A 16,118-nucleotide genomic window follows, 5' to 3' on the forward strand; every position below is an offset into this window, starting at 1 on the left:
GAATCCTACAATCACAGAACTGCGCGTGTCTGACTTTGCGGCAGAGGGGGAGAGGGCTGCTGCCCCACTGTGGTCCTGGTTGCTTCCTTCCCCTTCTGAGCCTAATTCCCCATTTGTAAAATAGGGTGGGAGGGCTAGGCAGGCACTTGGCTTCTTCTGCCTTCCTGGTCGACAGCACCATTAATCTGCACCTTCTGTTTCCCTTTGCTGCCTTCCTGAGAGGGGAAAAGGATTAAGATGAAAATCAACCACAACACAGAGGTTTGTTGTCAATTTTAATAGGCGGGGTGGAGTCAAACAGTTTAGAGAAATGTATAAAAAGACCTTTTACTTTTTGCCGGGACAGGGTATGGTTTGTGCATAGCACATACATTTTTTAAAAAAAATAGACACATCACATTTTGCAAGCACGTGACCGAACAGCTTCTGGGTTTTCCTACCCGCTGTACCTAAGCTCGAGGAAAGCTCTGCACTGGGACTCAGCCCGAGGTATGTACTGATTTACAGAAAGAAAAAACCACAGGAGGACACAGCCGTCTGTTGCTGGAATTTCAGTAGTTCATGAGGTATACGAACAGGGCTCCGCGTGGGCTATCTGCGTGGTGGACTAGACTCAGGGTCTATTTGGGGCATAATCACAACCTCCTCCCGTTCTGGGAAGAGGAATCATCAAGGCCGGAGCATTTCTGTCTATTCTTCCAGCCTTGTCCCAAACATTCCTGGCTTTGGCATTTTTCTGGAAGACAGCAGAATGAGTGGCTGGTTCCTTGGGGGTTGGTAGGGGAAGCGCCAATATTAGAGACCCACTTTGCAGACACAGGAGTGGCAAGTGGCAGAGATTACCACCTCAGCGACAACCAGCCCAGAGTCTTTGGAGGAAAATGCTGGCTAGAAAGATGTAGGAGTTTTCTAGCTGGTGCCCATGCAGAAAAGGGCAGAGGAATAGAGGGCAGGGTTGCATTTGGTAAACATGTTTGCATCAGTGACTGTGGCACCACGTGGGCAAAGGCAACAGGCACCAAACATGGGGAGAAAGAATTCCAAGCTGCCCAGGATAGGCCTAGGGTCAGGAGAGAATTGCAGGCCTGGGCTCCTGGCCTGGGGAGAAACCTACATGTCTGCAGAGAGAGATTTTCCCTGGGTCAGATGACAAGAGGAAATGTTCTCTTGCTGAAGCCATACAATGGCCCTGACCGAGGGCTTGGAGTGCATGAGGGTGCGTGTGTTGGAAGTATCGTGGGACGTGGAGGCAGGGAAGGCTCTGAAGGATAACGATTGGGTATTAATTACAAACTTATATGCTGCTTACCAAACGAGGTTCAAAAATGTATGGGAAGTGGGAAGGGAAGAGGTGTGAGGAGGCGGTGATGAGGAAACGAACACAATCAGCAGCTTGAACAAGGCATTTGGAGTCTACTGTTCTCCTACAAGGTCCATCCATTGCCCTGAAGAGGGTAGAGATTTTACCAGGGGCCCGGGGCTCCCCCAGTGCTTCTGAGCTAACCTCCTCCCAGCTGAGAAGGCTGTCTTCAGGGGTGTGCAGATATGCTGCCGTTTCTTTACCATTTGCTCTTGAAGAGGGAATAAGACAGCCTCTTGACTTTGACTCTTAGAACCCCAAGTTTGCAGGGAGCTGCCAGCGAAGGTTCAGGACAGAAGACAGGCCAGTTATCTATAAAACTCTATAAACCAGGCTCATTACTCAGGGTTTGGGGGAGGGAGAACCTAAGTCATTCTTAGCACATCGTCAGTGGGAGGTGGCTGTACCCTTGTTCCCCTGCCTGTGGCAACATCTTCGGCACTTTTTAGATCTAGTGGGGCTGACAGCCGAGTCCAGGACTCAGTGGACCTGTGACCAGAAGCAACTCTCCACCTCTGCGCACAGATGCGACTGAAGTGCCCCTTGCTGACCCTACTCTGTTGCTGTCCTCTGACCCACCTCTATGAATGCGGATTGACTTTTCTGAAGGCTAAGGCATTTATTTGACCTAAACCTAGGTCAAAGAGAAAGCCCTTGAGAATTCCTTTCAATGGAAAGGATTTTAGAGATAATCATACATCTTTACTAGTTATGAAGGGTGATATTCAAAATACTTAACAACTAGTACAGCATGGGCCCTGGGACCAGTGAGAACAGACCCCCAGCCCCTCGAAACCATTGCTCGTTGTGGACTACTGGTGTGCAGGTGCCACCGCGTTGCGGTGAACGTCACGCCTACTTGCTCTTAGGCATTCTGTAGCTCCTCCGTCTCACTCCTAGCAAGAAAAGTAGGAGTGGGCATTTGGGATAACTCCTTGTCAGGATTTGAGCAATTTTATGAACCTCTAGAGAGATGCAGGAAAGGTTTAGGCATCCAAGGCCTTGCAGACACTCTTTAGAAGACTGCTTTCTCTCGAGCTTAGTTAGCTCAAAGATCTAGGAAGGAAGGAACCAATGCTTTGGAACCTGAAACCTTTTCTCCTATCCAGATCACAATGCAGCTGCCCACCCAGCCATCCTACATGCCCAGTACCATCAGGACCCGAGGTTCTGGGTGCCTCTGTTTCTGAGGTGCCCTGTTAGAGAGACTGTCTACACTGGACAAGACTGCCCAAGAAACAACCAGCTTTGCCTCCAGGCAGACCTGCATTTCAATAGCTCAAGCAGTCAAGATGGACCAATTTTCTGCCCCTTCTTCTAGATCAAAGAAGCCAGCTCTTCCAGTTTCCATGCAAGGCTTGACCATGTCCACACATGTTCTCGAGCTCCTACTGTCTGTTCAATCTCAGCTGGCCATGGTTTGGCCTTTTCCTCCTCTCCCAGCACATGTCCTCCCTGATAGTTGCTGGGCAGAGGAGGTGGCCAGTGTGCCGTCTCTTCCTTGCATGGCCAATGTTCATTTTCAGCTCAGAATCCTTCAGCCCGGATCTATCTATAGATGGATGCATCTGCAAATAGAGAGGTATGTTGAAGATGAAGGTATTTGCAACAGATGAGGGATTGTCTTGCAGGCTGGGGCCTCTGAGAGTAGCAGAGGGTGTCAGGTCATTTTGTAACTCGATGGTTCACATATGCTGAAGATATTTGCACTCTGATATGGCTCTCTCTGGTTTCGGATTTGGGAACATTCCGATGGTTCAGGAATCCAAAGGCTCCAGGCAGACAACATTAATAGTCGCTTGGGGAACCTCTGCTTTAAGCACTGTCAGGACAGGAGGCAGGAAGGCCTTGTCCTGCAGGGAGTGCTTCAGCCTGGCTGCTTGCTTTCGCAGGATTATCAGTCCTCCCCTGCTGGAGGGAGTCAGGAGGCAGACTCTGGAGGTCACAGCACCCATTCTACTGTATACAGGCCACAGTGGACATGCGAGATGAGGACGACCATGGAGGAAGTGAGAGTATCAGATGAGAACTTGGGTGAGTTTCCTGGACGTAGCTGGAGAGGAATTATCGTTTGTAGTCCAAAGCCTCTCTACTTCCTTCATGCCCTATTTTACACCCCCCAACCCCTTGCCAAAGAGATTGCCATTATTAGGATCCTTGTCATCTGAGGTTAAAATAAGACTCAGTTCAAAGTGAGGAAAAGCTATGGGCAGGCAGCCTGCCCCTGCCTGTTCTTGGAGCCACACACGCATTCAGTCCTCCAGGCAGAATGGCTCTCCACGGAACACCTAGTCCCTTCCTCCGCCTCTGCAGAATTCCCTCAACCACCCTAGACAGGCTCTACACCTTTCTTCCAAGAAGTGGACCCGTCCTGGCCCCGTTTCCCTAACAGTGCACCCCAGGCCCCCGCACGGGAAGTTTAGAGCACCTGCTTACTTTCTTTCTGGTTGGCAATTCAGTCTTTCTCCCTCTCTGCACTCTGAGGACAGCTGCTCCCTGCTACTCAGCAAACCACGCGGTCAGCAGCCTCTGAGTGGGAAGATGATGGAAAGGGGGCAGAGTGGGACCACACATCAATCCTACTGGTTTGACAAGTGACATTCTTGCAGGCAGATTCCTGCAGTGGTAATGCTGGGAGAAAGAAACCTGATGCTTTGAAATGCCGTTGCTTTGAGAATACATAAAAATGTGTGGATGTATGCCGACACACACACCCCCACCTTGGTCTTTTCCTGTGCACGTGGCCACGTTCCACAGGTGTCATCTCATCTATACCTTCTCTCCTCAGGCAAGGTGAGAACACAGGCTCCAATACCATTCTCAGACGCTGGTTGCAGCCCCTGCCTCGGGTGGGTTACATACCATAAAATCCAGTGCCCAAGAAAACCAACTCAGGTCTCCCCAGCACAAGAGAAGCCTGACTCGGAAGTCATGGGGAACAAGGAAAATTGTTCGCTTGTGCAAAATTCCAATAGAAAAGATGCTGCTTTCCAGCTGTGAGCCTTCTTTCGTGGGTCCTTATATCCTGGGAAGGAAGTGGGTGACAGTCATGATTGGAGACACCTTGCTGCCCCGCTTTACCCGTCCGTATTTGCTCAGTGCGATGTAGGTCCCTCGGTACAAGTCTGACTCATAGGCGTTGTAATTGTTGGGCAGGAGGGTTTCTCTGAACTTGCATTCCTCTTGGAAGCTGGGCTGAGGAAGAAATGGACAAATAGCAGACCTTGAGTAATGAATGAGGAAGGCTGCCAACGCCCGCCGAGTGGTCAGAGTGGGCTCTCCTTCTGACGCCCCTTCCCTTGCCTTTGTGAGATGACCACCACCAGAGCCATCCCAGGGAGCAGGACCACCAGGGCTCTTGCAAGTCTCTCACTCTCCCTCCCAGGGACGTGGACGGATGGTCTGTGTCACATGCAGTGGGGTCGAGCTGAAGCTGCACTGGTCTGGTCTCCTGACTTCTGGTTCAGGGCACTTTCTCCTAAGTCCCTAGATGATCATTATTCCATTCAGAAAAGGGGCCAAGAAAGGACACCATAAGCAGTTTTTCTAAGTCCACTGTGAGAGGTGGTTTAGCGGAGCAGGACTAAGACCCAGGGTTCTATTTAGTGGCTTTTCTACTTCCTAGTTGTGTGACCCAGGCAGGTTCCTCCCCCTCAGCCTCAGTTCCCTTTTCTGCAAACTGTGTGGTGGGGAGAGCAAGTGGAAGGGGGTTAGTGGGGGAGACAGAGGATCTGGTCAGTCCTTTCCAGCACCGTCTGTCTCTTTCTCTCCACTGCGGTTCCTCAGTGTCTTCCCCAGTTGAGTCCCAGGTTTGTTATCCCTCATGCAGGCCCATTCTCGGTTCTGACTTTGAGCCCAGAAGGTGTCCGGTTCCTCCCAGACACTCATAGCTCTCAGGGACATGCAGGAACAGAGAGGATGAGGAGCAGCGATTTTTACAGGGAAGAGAACCTGGCTCGAGATGCGACAGGTGGTGCAGAGGTGTCTGGGGCCCGCAGTAGCTCGCCCCCTTCGGTGCTAATGTTTAGGGCAGTGTGCGTGGACCACCTGCTCAGAAAATAAACGTTGGACTTCCTGTCACACGTCAATGAGCTCATCCCCAGCAAATCCCCCAGGCCTCCATCTCTTCCTAGAAAAGAAGGAAGAGCCTCCATCTCTGTCCTCCACAGGGGTCGCCGCCCTGAGGGATTCTGTGGGGACTTTTGTGCCCTTGAGGGGAAGCAGGGAGGGGTCTAGACTAAGAGCGAGTGAGGTGGGAGCCAGGACACCTGAGATCTATCTAGTCTTTAGAAGAAGTATGGAATGAATCAGAGAAACAGGTGGAGTGTAATTTCTGACGCCTTCCTGAGGCCATTAGCTCTAAAAAACAAGACCAAACCAAAAACGCTCAGTGGTGCTCCTGCGGTGCCAGAGGCGTCCTCTGCCTTCCTGGGAAGGCATCTGTGAGCACCCGGCCTGGGCACCGGGGTCGGCAGAGCCTCTTCCTGGTAGGGACAGGGGAAGGAGCCTACTCATCCCAGCCAGACGCCCAGAGCCCTTGGAGGAGACTCTCAGACAGCTTTCAAGTCACTGTGCCATCCCCAGGGATACGTTTTTCTCTCCCCCAAGCTCTGAGATCCCTGAGTTGAGGAGTGTGCCCCTGCCCCCGCCGGATGCGTTTCCCCCCTTCCGCCTCATGCGCCTGGTCTACTGTTCACAAAGAACTTTCACTTAGGTTAATTTGCTTGAGATTAATGGGAAAGCCTTCACCAGCCACTTCCAGTGGGCTCATTAATACCACCCGGGGAGAGGGGTTGTCGTAGCCTTTCTGTGCGTCCCTTGTTCTGGGTAGTCCATCAATATCTGTGAAATGGATAAACAAAAGAATGTCCCAAAGGTAGCAAGAACAAACTAACCAAAGTAGGTAAAGAGCATATTTGCACCCTAGCTTTGAGGTTGGGCTGATAGCAATTAGACTGAGTACGATCACCTCTTTCCTAGCTATATGAACATGGGCAAATTATTTAACCTCTAAGGCTCAATTCTCTCATCTGCAAAGTGGGGAAAGTAAGAATAATTATGTCATAGAATTGGAGTGAGCATTAATTGAAATAATGCATGGAAAGTCCTGGATACAATGCTTGGCACATGTAAAAAAAAAATATGATTACTATTATTATTCTCCAACTAAATCGCAAACTACATTAGAAGTCCTAAAAGACTCCCCCTTACCCTGGATCACCAATCCTGTAAGACTTGCTGTGAGTTATTGGACAATTTAACGTCTAAGCTCTGCAGTTTTTGACTGAGTGACCGGGAAACAGAGCTTGCATGAGCAGAGCCGCAGCCAGGGCAGGAGGGGGCTGATGAGCTCTAGGGCTGAGCTCACTCATCAGGGCCTCTCTGGACCACAGCATCTTTATCCATGCACGGAGTGTGGAGTCAGTCACAGGACTGAGGATCGCTCACGGGCAAAGCTCCAGAGCAACAGCACTGGGAGAAATTAAACTCAGGATGATTGTAAAAGTTAAGTGAGACATAAGGTACACCAATTAAAAGTCTGGTACAGAACAACAAACAAAATGGAGAGCCCAGAAGTAGATCCACACAGATACATGATCATAGAATAGAAATAAATCTGAAATGAACAGAAATAAAAGTGGAATATCAAATCACTGGAGAAAACGTGGTGTTGAAACAACTGAGTAATGCCTAAAATAATAATGATGAAGATTGACATTCCAAAATAAATTCCAAAAGAAGAAAAGATTTAAATGTAAAAAGAGAACCGTTAAAGTCCAGAAAATCTTTTTTAATAATCTCAGAATCATGAAGATCTTTCTAAGGAGGATACAGAAAAATTAGAAGCCATTTTTTAAAAAAACCTAATAAATTTGATTTCTGCCTGAAAAATATTACCTAAACAAAATAAAAATATAAATGGTAAACTGGATAAAAATATTTCTAATGCACATATGTCAAAGAAGACCTTTTGTTACTATATTGAGAACCCTTAACTCACTGGAAAATGAACAACATTTATAAACCAAAAATTCATGGAAAAGGAAATATACGTAGCATTTAAGCATAAGAAAATAGGCCTACTAAGAGAAATGTAAATCACAACTGTGAGATCACATGTTTAATCATCAGATTGCAAAAAGTAAAGTGTTTGATACCATGCTTTCATTGGTGAGGGCACAGAGACTAGGAATTGGTGTGTGTATTGTAACCCCTTATAGAGTAATTTGACAATATCTGCCAGAATAAAAAATGACTATAGCAAGCGATCAGCAATTCCACTTCTAGGAATTTATCTTACTGACACACTCCCAAATGTGCACCAATTACTGCATTATTATTTATAAGAGTGAAAGACCACAACAATGTAAGCCTCTGTTAAGAAGGGAGTGGTTGGGGCCGGCCCGGTGGTGCACTGGAGAGTGCGGCGCTTGGGAGCGCAGCCGCACTCCCGCCGAGGGTTCGGATCCCACGTGGAGACCGGTTCCCACTCACTGGCTGAGCGCGGTGTGGGCGCAACACTGAGGGTTGCGATCCTGTTACCGGTCAGTAAAAAAAAAAAAAAAAAAAAAAAAAAAAAAAAAAAAGAAGGGAGTGGTTGACTCAGTTATAGTAGATCCACATGATGGAATACTATAAGCGTGAAAAAATAAGAAACCTCTCTGTGCACTGTTGTGAAGGGGTCTCAAAGATACATTGTCAAGTGAAGACACCAGATTTGAAACCTTGTGCAGCATGCTCCTGTTTGTGTGACTTAAAAATGGTACCAGTGTGTACACGTGCACAGGTTATTCCTGGAATGATGCATGAGAAACTGGTGACAGTGACCGCCTCTGGGGGAAAACTTGGTGGCTTCAGGACAATGGTGGGAGTGACAGTTAATTTCCATCAAATATTCTTTTGCACCTTTTTTTTCTTATATCATGTTTGCCAGTTACCTATTCAAATAAGTAAATTATTTAAAGCAGGCAAGAAATTCAGGACAGAGATAGGCTGGGAAATGGAGTGAGAAAATATGCTCATCAGAACCGGGTGGTCTCTCCCTTGCTGTGTCACGGGCCCTGTCCACCCACCTGCCTTCCCATGGTTCTGACTTTATATGTCCCTGAAGAGGAACCTGCCTAGTCAGTGTCCAGGAGCATTTATTTCTGATCTGGCTGGTGGTTAAAGGAGAGGTTTCGTGTGCTGTTTGCAAACACTGGGGAGGAAATCAAATTGTGGGGCAGAGGAAGCAGAAGAGGAGGAAGTGAGAGACTGGGACACGCAGGTCTAAGGCACTGCCCCCAGCCCGCTGTCCAGAATGTGTCCACCTAAGGACCCCGCTTTCCTAAATGTCTGGGCCACTTGAAACATTATTTGTGTAAGTGTGCATGACTGTGGTTTTATCTAGCGTGCTTTATTGTCTGATGGTCAGATTTTGATTATTCAAATCCCCTCCCCCTTTTCTGAAATTTACTATTTTTGTCTCTTTCCAATTCTGTCCTTTTCCTCTAGCCTATCTCATATTCCTATGTTTCCCCAGAATTCTGCACAAACCTAAAGTGGAGAAGGAGAACTAGATGAAATTGGCTTTAGAAGCCTCTGCCATTCCCTTGCCCACTCCTGTCACCGCCCCCCCTCAGTCCCTGGGCTTGGTGGCTGCAGGGCCTGTGCATGACGTGGAATTGATGAGTTTTCCCTGAACTCTGCGCTGAGCCCGATGCTTCAGGCCCAGGCATTTCCTGCTGACCAGAGAGATGCTCAAGACCCAGCCCCTGTACTTATCGCATCTGTACTTCTCCTGGGCTTTGATTCTCATGACTCAGGAAATGTTGGCTCCTCAGCTCTGGTGAGAAAAGCCCTCGGGCTAAGTGAACGCACTGTTCATAAAAGCAGCTACCGTATATGATTACTTGAACCAATGAAAATGATTCTGCCGGATCATGTTTCCTGGGCCTGCCGGGCTCTAGCCCCAGCGTGACAATGTCTTAAATTCCACGTAGTTTTCTAATCAGACTTACGGGGAACCAAGCTCCGCTATAAAAAAAGCATTCAGCTCCCACTATGAAGAAGGGCGTTTTGCAGAGCAGCATGCCTGTGGGTGTTTCGGGGTAAGTTTCCTCTGGCAGAACTGCCCCTAACAGTCTGCGGGGGGCAGGACACCAACATCTCGTCTTTTGACAGAGCCAGGTCACCCGCGCTAATGAAGGTCTATTCCTGTCTTAAAGATTTGGCCACTTGCCCCTCTTACTCCTGGGTGGGTGGGTGGGGCAGGGCTCCCACCACTTCTCTGGGTGGGTGGGGCAGGGAATGGGGGCTACGTGGGGTGAAAAGAGGTGGGCAATGAGAAAACAGAAACAAAACTCTTTGTCCTAAGACTCGTTCCTTCTGAAGCTCCTGACTGCTTCTTTTTCTGTCCTTAGCTGAAATGGAGAAATACCTTCCAGCTCCTAAGATGCCTGCATTCTCTACCCCCTTTCCCAACACACGATTGCACTGTCCATTTAGAACACTCCTGTGTCCAGCTCCTAAGATGCCTGCATTCTCTACCCCCTTTCCCAACACACGATTGCACTGTCCATGTAGGACACTCCTGTGGGGGGATCTGTGTGCAGGGCCTCAGACCCCTCGGGAAGCGCACGCCTCTCTCTGCACTGCTGGCCCATCTCCCAGCACCTCCACGTGGCGGGTGTTCTCTGTCCCATCGCCCCAGGAACCCTGCTCTCTACAGGATGAGGATGGCAGCTAACTGAGCAAGGGAAAGGCTTGCTCCTCCCCTCCCCCAACTTAATGCTCCAGATAATAATTAAAGGCTTCTATGGAAGAAATCCATTTTGTGCTTTGCATGTTGTCATAACACTATAGATTAAAAGGATGTAAGTGCAGTTATAACTAGTAAAACTAAAATCACTTAACAGCATAACTGAGTTCCTAGTGCCTTTTTGTTAGTCTGTATTTTTCTCAACCAAAGGATTCTAATAGGACCACTGTCAAGTGGATCCTTGATGTTTTGTTTTCTTAATTTTAAAGGGGATCAAAGGGGCTGGAATTCACCGATTGCTGCCTCAGTCTACACCTGAGGGGGCAGAAATCCACAGCCAGAGAAGTTCAGTGGTTTTGGCCAAAGTAGCCAGAGGGTAGGTCAGCCCAGGAACTGGACCTCGGCTCCCAGTGTGTACCACCAGTGTGCTTGTGCTGCAGGCCTTCTGTGTCCCACTGCAGAGCCCAGAGGCAGGTCTGCACACAGCTGTGCCTGGGCATGAGACCTTGGAGACCCGGTGTCCCCATCTGCAAAGTGAGGGTAAAGATCAAATGCACCTCAGGGGTGCTGTGAGATAATGCTTGTCCAGCACTCAATGAAGGTTAGGCGCTGAGTGCAGAGCGGCTATTTATGTTATCCAAGGCAGCATGCTGTGAGGCAAGCATGTGGGAGGCCACTTCTCCTAGGTGGGTTTTCTTGGCCTTTATTCTCTGACCACAAGTTGTCACTTTGTCCCCCCTCCAACACCCCCAACCTCACTCCAGTTCCCCTCCCCCCATGAGAAATCCCATTTAGCTGCAGTGTCAGCTGAGCCTGGGAGAGGAGGCAGCTCAGGGGGCTTAAAGGGAAATAGTGTGAATGAAATCATCACCCAGCGGGAGTCTTCATGGCTCCGGGGATCAGCTGGCAATTGTTTTTTTAGACTGTGATAACAGGCCCCTAAGGGGCAGAGTATTGGGGGCAGAAGTTGTTCAGGAGCATCTGGTCCCCAGCCACACAAAGCATTAGGTGTCCCAGGCTTGGGGCACAGCTGTCCAGCCGCATCTCTGGACACAGGCCTGCCTGGCCCTGGGGTCCAGGGAGGCGAATCGCCCACCTTGGAGAAGATGCTCTTTGGCCAAACGCTACTGGAAGGTGTGGGAGGGGTTGAGAGGACGGGCCTTCTCTCAGAGAAGAGCCCCTCTCTCCTGGATGCTGACATTTAGAAAGCCCCACAGTTCATCAACCCACTTGGCCCCTTTAAAGTCATTTGCTTAAAGGTGCTGCAGAGGGGGCCAGGGTGTCTCCTGTATTAGGAGTCGGCCCCCACTTCACAGAGTCAGCTTCTCTCCCTTTGCTATTCTGAATGCTCTCCTCTGTTTGCAGCGCTTTCTCTGATTGTTAAATCTCACTTTCCCAGCCTTTCCTGGCTTCTCCTACCAGGACCAGATTTAAAGTGGGAAGCAAATAAATTTCCCCTGTATTTGCACCTTTCCTCTTTCCCCACTGTTGAATTCCTTCCTGGGTAAGGAGAAGGAAATAATAAATAGTTTGTTAATCAAAGTGGCAGGAAAAGAGTTTATGTAATTTGTGTTTCCTTCCAGGAGATTTACTTGCTAAAAAGTCACCTGCGTGGAGTCCCATAGCCAGCAACCCAAATTCAGCGGGATTCAGGCATTGTGCAGGCTGGCGAGAAGGGGCTTTCTGGGTGACCCACTCCACAGTGGGGTACCTGCTTCCCATCCTCCCACCACTTCTCCAGACATGGTGAAAAGAGTGTCTGAGAATCCCAGGTCTCATGCCGTGTTTCGTGTCACCTGGCCCTGCAGCTCTCAGGGCTGGTGTGATAACCCTGGGCAGGATGACTCCCTGCCCCCAGAGGCCATGTAGCCTGCTGGTCCCCAAGCCTGTCTGTGCCTCAGAAACACGTGAGAAATGAAAAAATCAAAAACAAACAGATCTCCAGACCTGCATCCCAGCTCTTCTGAGGGAGGTCCCAGGAAATCTATACCAGTAACAAGTCACCAAGGTGATAGTCAGGCAAACCATCTACACAGCTGACCCACAGATTTAATTCATGCCTCATGTTCATGTAAACAACCCAGACTGAGAGATGTTAGCACCAAAGACTATGGGGTAGGGGCCACCTGGTCAACCCACTCTAGTATTTAATAGACCTCCTCTGTTGGAGTAACCCATCTAGAACCCAGCACCAACCCCAGATACATGTGTTCATGTCCCGATCCTCAGTTTGTCTTCCAAGGGGTGACAGAACAGCCCTCCACACCCTTGTCGGAAGTAACTGGTGTTCCTGAGGATCGCTCCCAGGTCCTCCTTTTCAGCCTTCTTGTTTCCATAAAAAAAACTGTGTCTTCAACCTCATAGGGATGTTTCCCCAACCCATATTTGGGAATAAGCCAAATAACAGGCTGAGAGCCCAGGAATGAGTGGGCCAGGGAGAGCAGAGGCTGTGGTGAATGTGCCTACAAGTTGGCTCCATTAACCAGAGTGACAGGATTCGCTCTCCCTCTTCTATGGTGGTGGAGGACAGGGTGGGGCCTGGCACCTGCTGAAAGCGTGTAACGGGGAGCATGCTTCTCCAGCCTGCCTGCACCGTCAGACTCCAGAGGACTTAAAATCTTAGGATAAAATGTCAGCACATTGATGAACAGGACACATAGTCTTCATTTCCCCTCCTCCTGCTGTGCTCTAGGCTGGGGGTGACCCTCAGAGGGTGCACCGTGGAGCCGCAAACGCAAGCTGGAAGACAGGCTTTCTTCTCTGGGCCTCTCCAATTCAGGGGATCAAACCCGATCGTGAGCCTGGATGACAGCTTTACACCAGAATGAGGGTTTCCCTCTGACCCAGGGGCTCTCTGAGCTATGGTCACTACTTAACTGCGAAGACTCTTGCAGGTGACGTGACCCAACACAGAGGCCCGTGAACTGTGAAGCTGACAAAGCATAAGCCCGAAGGCCCCCCACTTGCATGGGCTCCTCTCCCAGCCCCTTCTCACTTGAGATACTTCTGTACTCAGAGTTTTGCATGACTTTCTTCCACTGTGAAAGCAGCAGGCCTTGTGCCACCTACAGCTGCCCCTGGCCTGAGGAACTTACTGTTGTGTACAATCTTCCTTTACTGTTCATGGCAATGAAGAGGGCACTTTTCACTCCGAAGAGACTCACCACACCTCTCTCCACTGTGGAAATTTCCAGCAGGCCTGACAAGGAAACAGGGGCCATGTTACCTAAGGCTGTGTAAATCAGAGTGGGGACTCAAGCCAGCAAGGACATCTAAGTCTGCCACCTGCTCCTAGAAAGTCAGACCTTCCCCACCTCTGTCCCCCTAACTTTAGGAGATCCAGGCTGCTAGATGTCCAGTCTTGCTGCTATACTGCTAGAAAACCAGTTCTGCGAGGGCAAGTTCTGACATCAGAGTGAGGGACCGCGATGACCACTTATGTATCTATTTAAGATTAGCTTTCACTGACAGATTCACTTGAAGTCCTTGACTTTGGGAAAAAAAATAAATACTAATTACTATTATTATTTTTAATGTACACTCCACCTGTTTCAACAAATCTCAACACTTCTAATCTTGCAAACCCTGCCGCCACACAGCGGCTGATGGCTTGCCTGGACCCTGTAGCCCCTGTCCTCTGCAGGATAGACTATCCATGCAGCAACCTATCACCTTGTAGGATGAGGACCTGGGGACAGAGGGAACAGGTTGAAATAAATAGAAGCATGTGCTTCAGCTGAAAATTTTGCAAACCAATTGCTTTTCCTTCTCCAGGAGGGCAGCAGAACAGAAATAAGCTTGTGTCTAATTTGGTTCAAGCATCCTAGCTCCTCCCCAACCCTGCCTTATGGCTTCCCAGGCTGGTGGTCCCCAGGGGTCTTACAATGCCTCAGATGGGCCAGTAATGCTGAAGTAATTAGTGCTACAGAGACTCCCTGGAGTGATGGCAAAGGACACCAAGATGCTTGGACCTCAGCATATTGAGCCTGCTCCTAGGCAGGGTCAAACTGGATCATCTGACATTTCTCCACTACACTGTTAAAAATCCAGTTCTGCAAGGGGAAATTCTGATATCAGAGGGAGGGACCGCAATGCCCACTTATGTATCTGCTTAAGGTTAGTGATCAATCTGGGCTTTCACCGACATGGTAGGATCCCATCGACCAGAGCAAGTTTCTTTATCTTTCAGCCCTGCTTGAGTCCAAGCCCCCAAGTGTCCCAACGTGCTGCAACCGGCACTCACTGTAGGGGTTCTCCTCGTGGGTCCCGCTGATCCGGCCGTCGGGGGGCACTTGGAGGTGGAAGCCGATGCCCACGTTGCAGTACAGCCTCCGCTGTCGCTTGATGCCCACCAAATAGCCACTTTCCCAGTTCATTCCAGCAATCTCTCCAGCTAGCCCAGTGCGAGACCTGGACAGCAGGGTGCCCCAGCCCCTCGAGTCCAGCAGCGTGCCGTTGGCACGGGTGCCTCCAGGCGAGGGCACCACCATGCCCACTAGGGCGCCTAGGAAGACGAGAGCCTGCAGCGTGCCCTGAAGACGTCCTGCTCCCCGGGACATAGTGATGAACAGCCTCTGTCTCAGGGCCATCCACCTTGCCTCTCAGGCACGTGGTCAGAATTAATGGCCCTAAAAATACCTCCCTTCTTGTTTTTCTCCCCTCGGCATGGCGGCAGGGGCTTATTTTTGGAAGGCAGATGAAGGCTGCTGACATGAAACCAAAGCCTGCCTCGGGCACTCGGGTTGAGAGCAGAGGGACCCAGGCTGCACCACGGTCGGTAGGGACCATGGCTTGGGGACACTCTCTAGCTCGCCCACTTGCTCTGGCCTGAGCCCGAGTTGCTTATATTTGATTTGACCTATCTTTACAGTTAGTCCAGCAGCCCGGCCCTCCCCTCCACCCATCATCACCCTGACATCAGCTGGCCCAGCTTACTTATCCAGGGCTGTAACATTAACCTGCTCCTGGGGCTGGCTGCCTCCCCAGACCCCCACCAACCTCCACAGTCCCCAGGGATTCTGGGAGCCACTGTCATTCCAACTATGAGGCAGGAATGAAGTTAGCAGAGCATCTCTGAGGGAGGGGGAGCTGGCTGGGGGCCCAGGGGATCAAGGAGGCAGAGGCCACCCAAGACCCAAATTGGGCAGGAGCTCTCTTGGCCTGGCAGCTCTGGCTTCCTTATTTAGACAGCAAAAGGTAAAGATGGGGATGGGAGAAGGCTTGGTGGCAGTTATGTCGTAGCCTACAGGTTACCTTTGAGACCTTTTCACAGAAAAGCTCACAGTTGAGAGGGACACTGAAAGGCCACATCCTTTTGGCAGGAGAGCACAGAGATTCTGGTGAGAGGCTCATCCAAGGAGCTTTAGGATTGTGGAGGGAGGGAGGGTTAGGGTCCAGCCTTCCCCACTCACCATCCTGGTCGTAGCATTTGCCCAGGGGTGGCAGTTGTGTCTGGCCCTTGACATAGCTTGCTGGTCATTCTCCTACCTGGGCTCATTCTCGGCATCTGACTGATATTATTCCCATTTTACAGATGAGGAAGTTGAGACTTAGAAAGCTGAAGTGGCTTGCCTGAGTTACCACAGCTATTAAGTGGCGAAGCCAGAACTTAAACGAAGTCTACCAGAGTCCAAAATCTGCACATGATTATTGCTTGAAGTAGAAGTTAGATTTCCAGGTTGGCCCAGAGAGTCTATTTAGCACTTTATACGCCAAGAGTACATCATAGAATTATTTCAGTCACACAAAATAATTCATTTGTTAAAAAAAATACTTATGGAGCACCTTTGATGTACGTGGGAATTTCTGCATCTGCAGATGCCTTTTGCTGAAATTAGTTAAAAACTGGTAAAAATATTTCTGTTAAGAAGTTGTTCCTACACCCAATTTTCTTTTCCCATCTTATTTTAAGATAGATTACATGTCTAAGCAAAGTAAAAAATCCTTTTAAAAAGCTGTTAAAAATGGGAGAAAACAAACTTAGTGTTGCTGGGGCAGGGGTGGGGGAGAGGGGTTGGG

At 49.5% G+C, this 16,118-nt stretch overlaps 1 protein-coding gene across 1 annotated transcript; it reads right to left on the bottom strand.

Moving 5' to 3' along the window:
* Positions 1-4,306: 4,306 nt before the first annotated feature.
* On the bottom strand, positions 4,307-14,733 carry FGF6 (fibroblast growth factor 6). The gene is made up of 3 exons (XM_008593734.1): positions 14,344-14,733; positions 13,196-13,299; positions 4,307-4,555 (listed from the first exon to the last, which is right to left on the bottom strand). Exons 1-3 carry the CDS (start codon positions 14,687-14,689, stop codon positions 4,379-4,381), a joined length of 627 nt encoding a protein of 208 aa, XP_008591956.1. The 5' UTR covers positions 14,690-14,733; the 3' UTR covers positions 4,307-4,378.
* Positions 14,734-16,118: the final 1,385 nt, after the last annotated feature.

The sequence above is a fragment of the Galeopterus variegatus genome, unplaced genomic scaffold (genome assembly GCF_000696425.1).
Source record: "Galeopterus variegatus unplaced genomic scaffold, G_variegatus-3.0.2 Scaffold9587, whole genome shotgun sequence".
Classification (NCBI taxonomy): Eukaryota; Metazoa; Chordata; class Mammalia; order Dermoptera; family Cynocephalidae; genus Galeopterus; species Galeopterus variegatus.

Bases quoted from the DNA above. Each gene is read 5' to 3' on its own strand.
- FGF6 (XM_008593734.1), bottom strand. From the start codon at position 14,689: ATGGCCCTGAGACAGAGGCTGTTCATCACTATGTCCCGGGGAGCAGGA. The intron at 13,300-14,343 runs GTGAGTGCCGGT...TTTCCTTGTCAG, and splicing joins CCACGAGGAGAACCCCTACA to GCCTGCTGGAAATTTCCACA. The intron at 4,556-13,195 runs GTAAGTTCCTCA...TTTCTTCCTCAG, and splicing joins AAGGAAGATTGTACACAACA to CCCAGCTTCCAAGAGGAATG.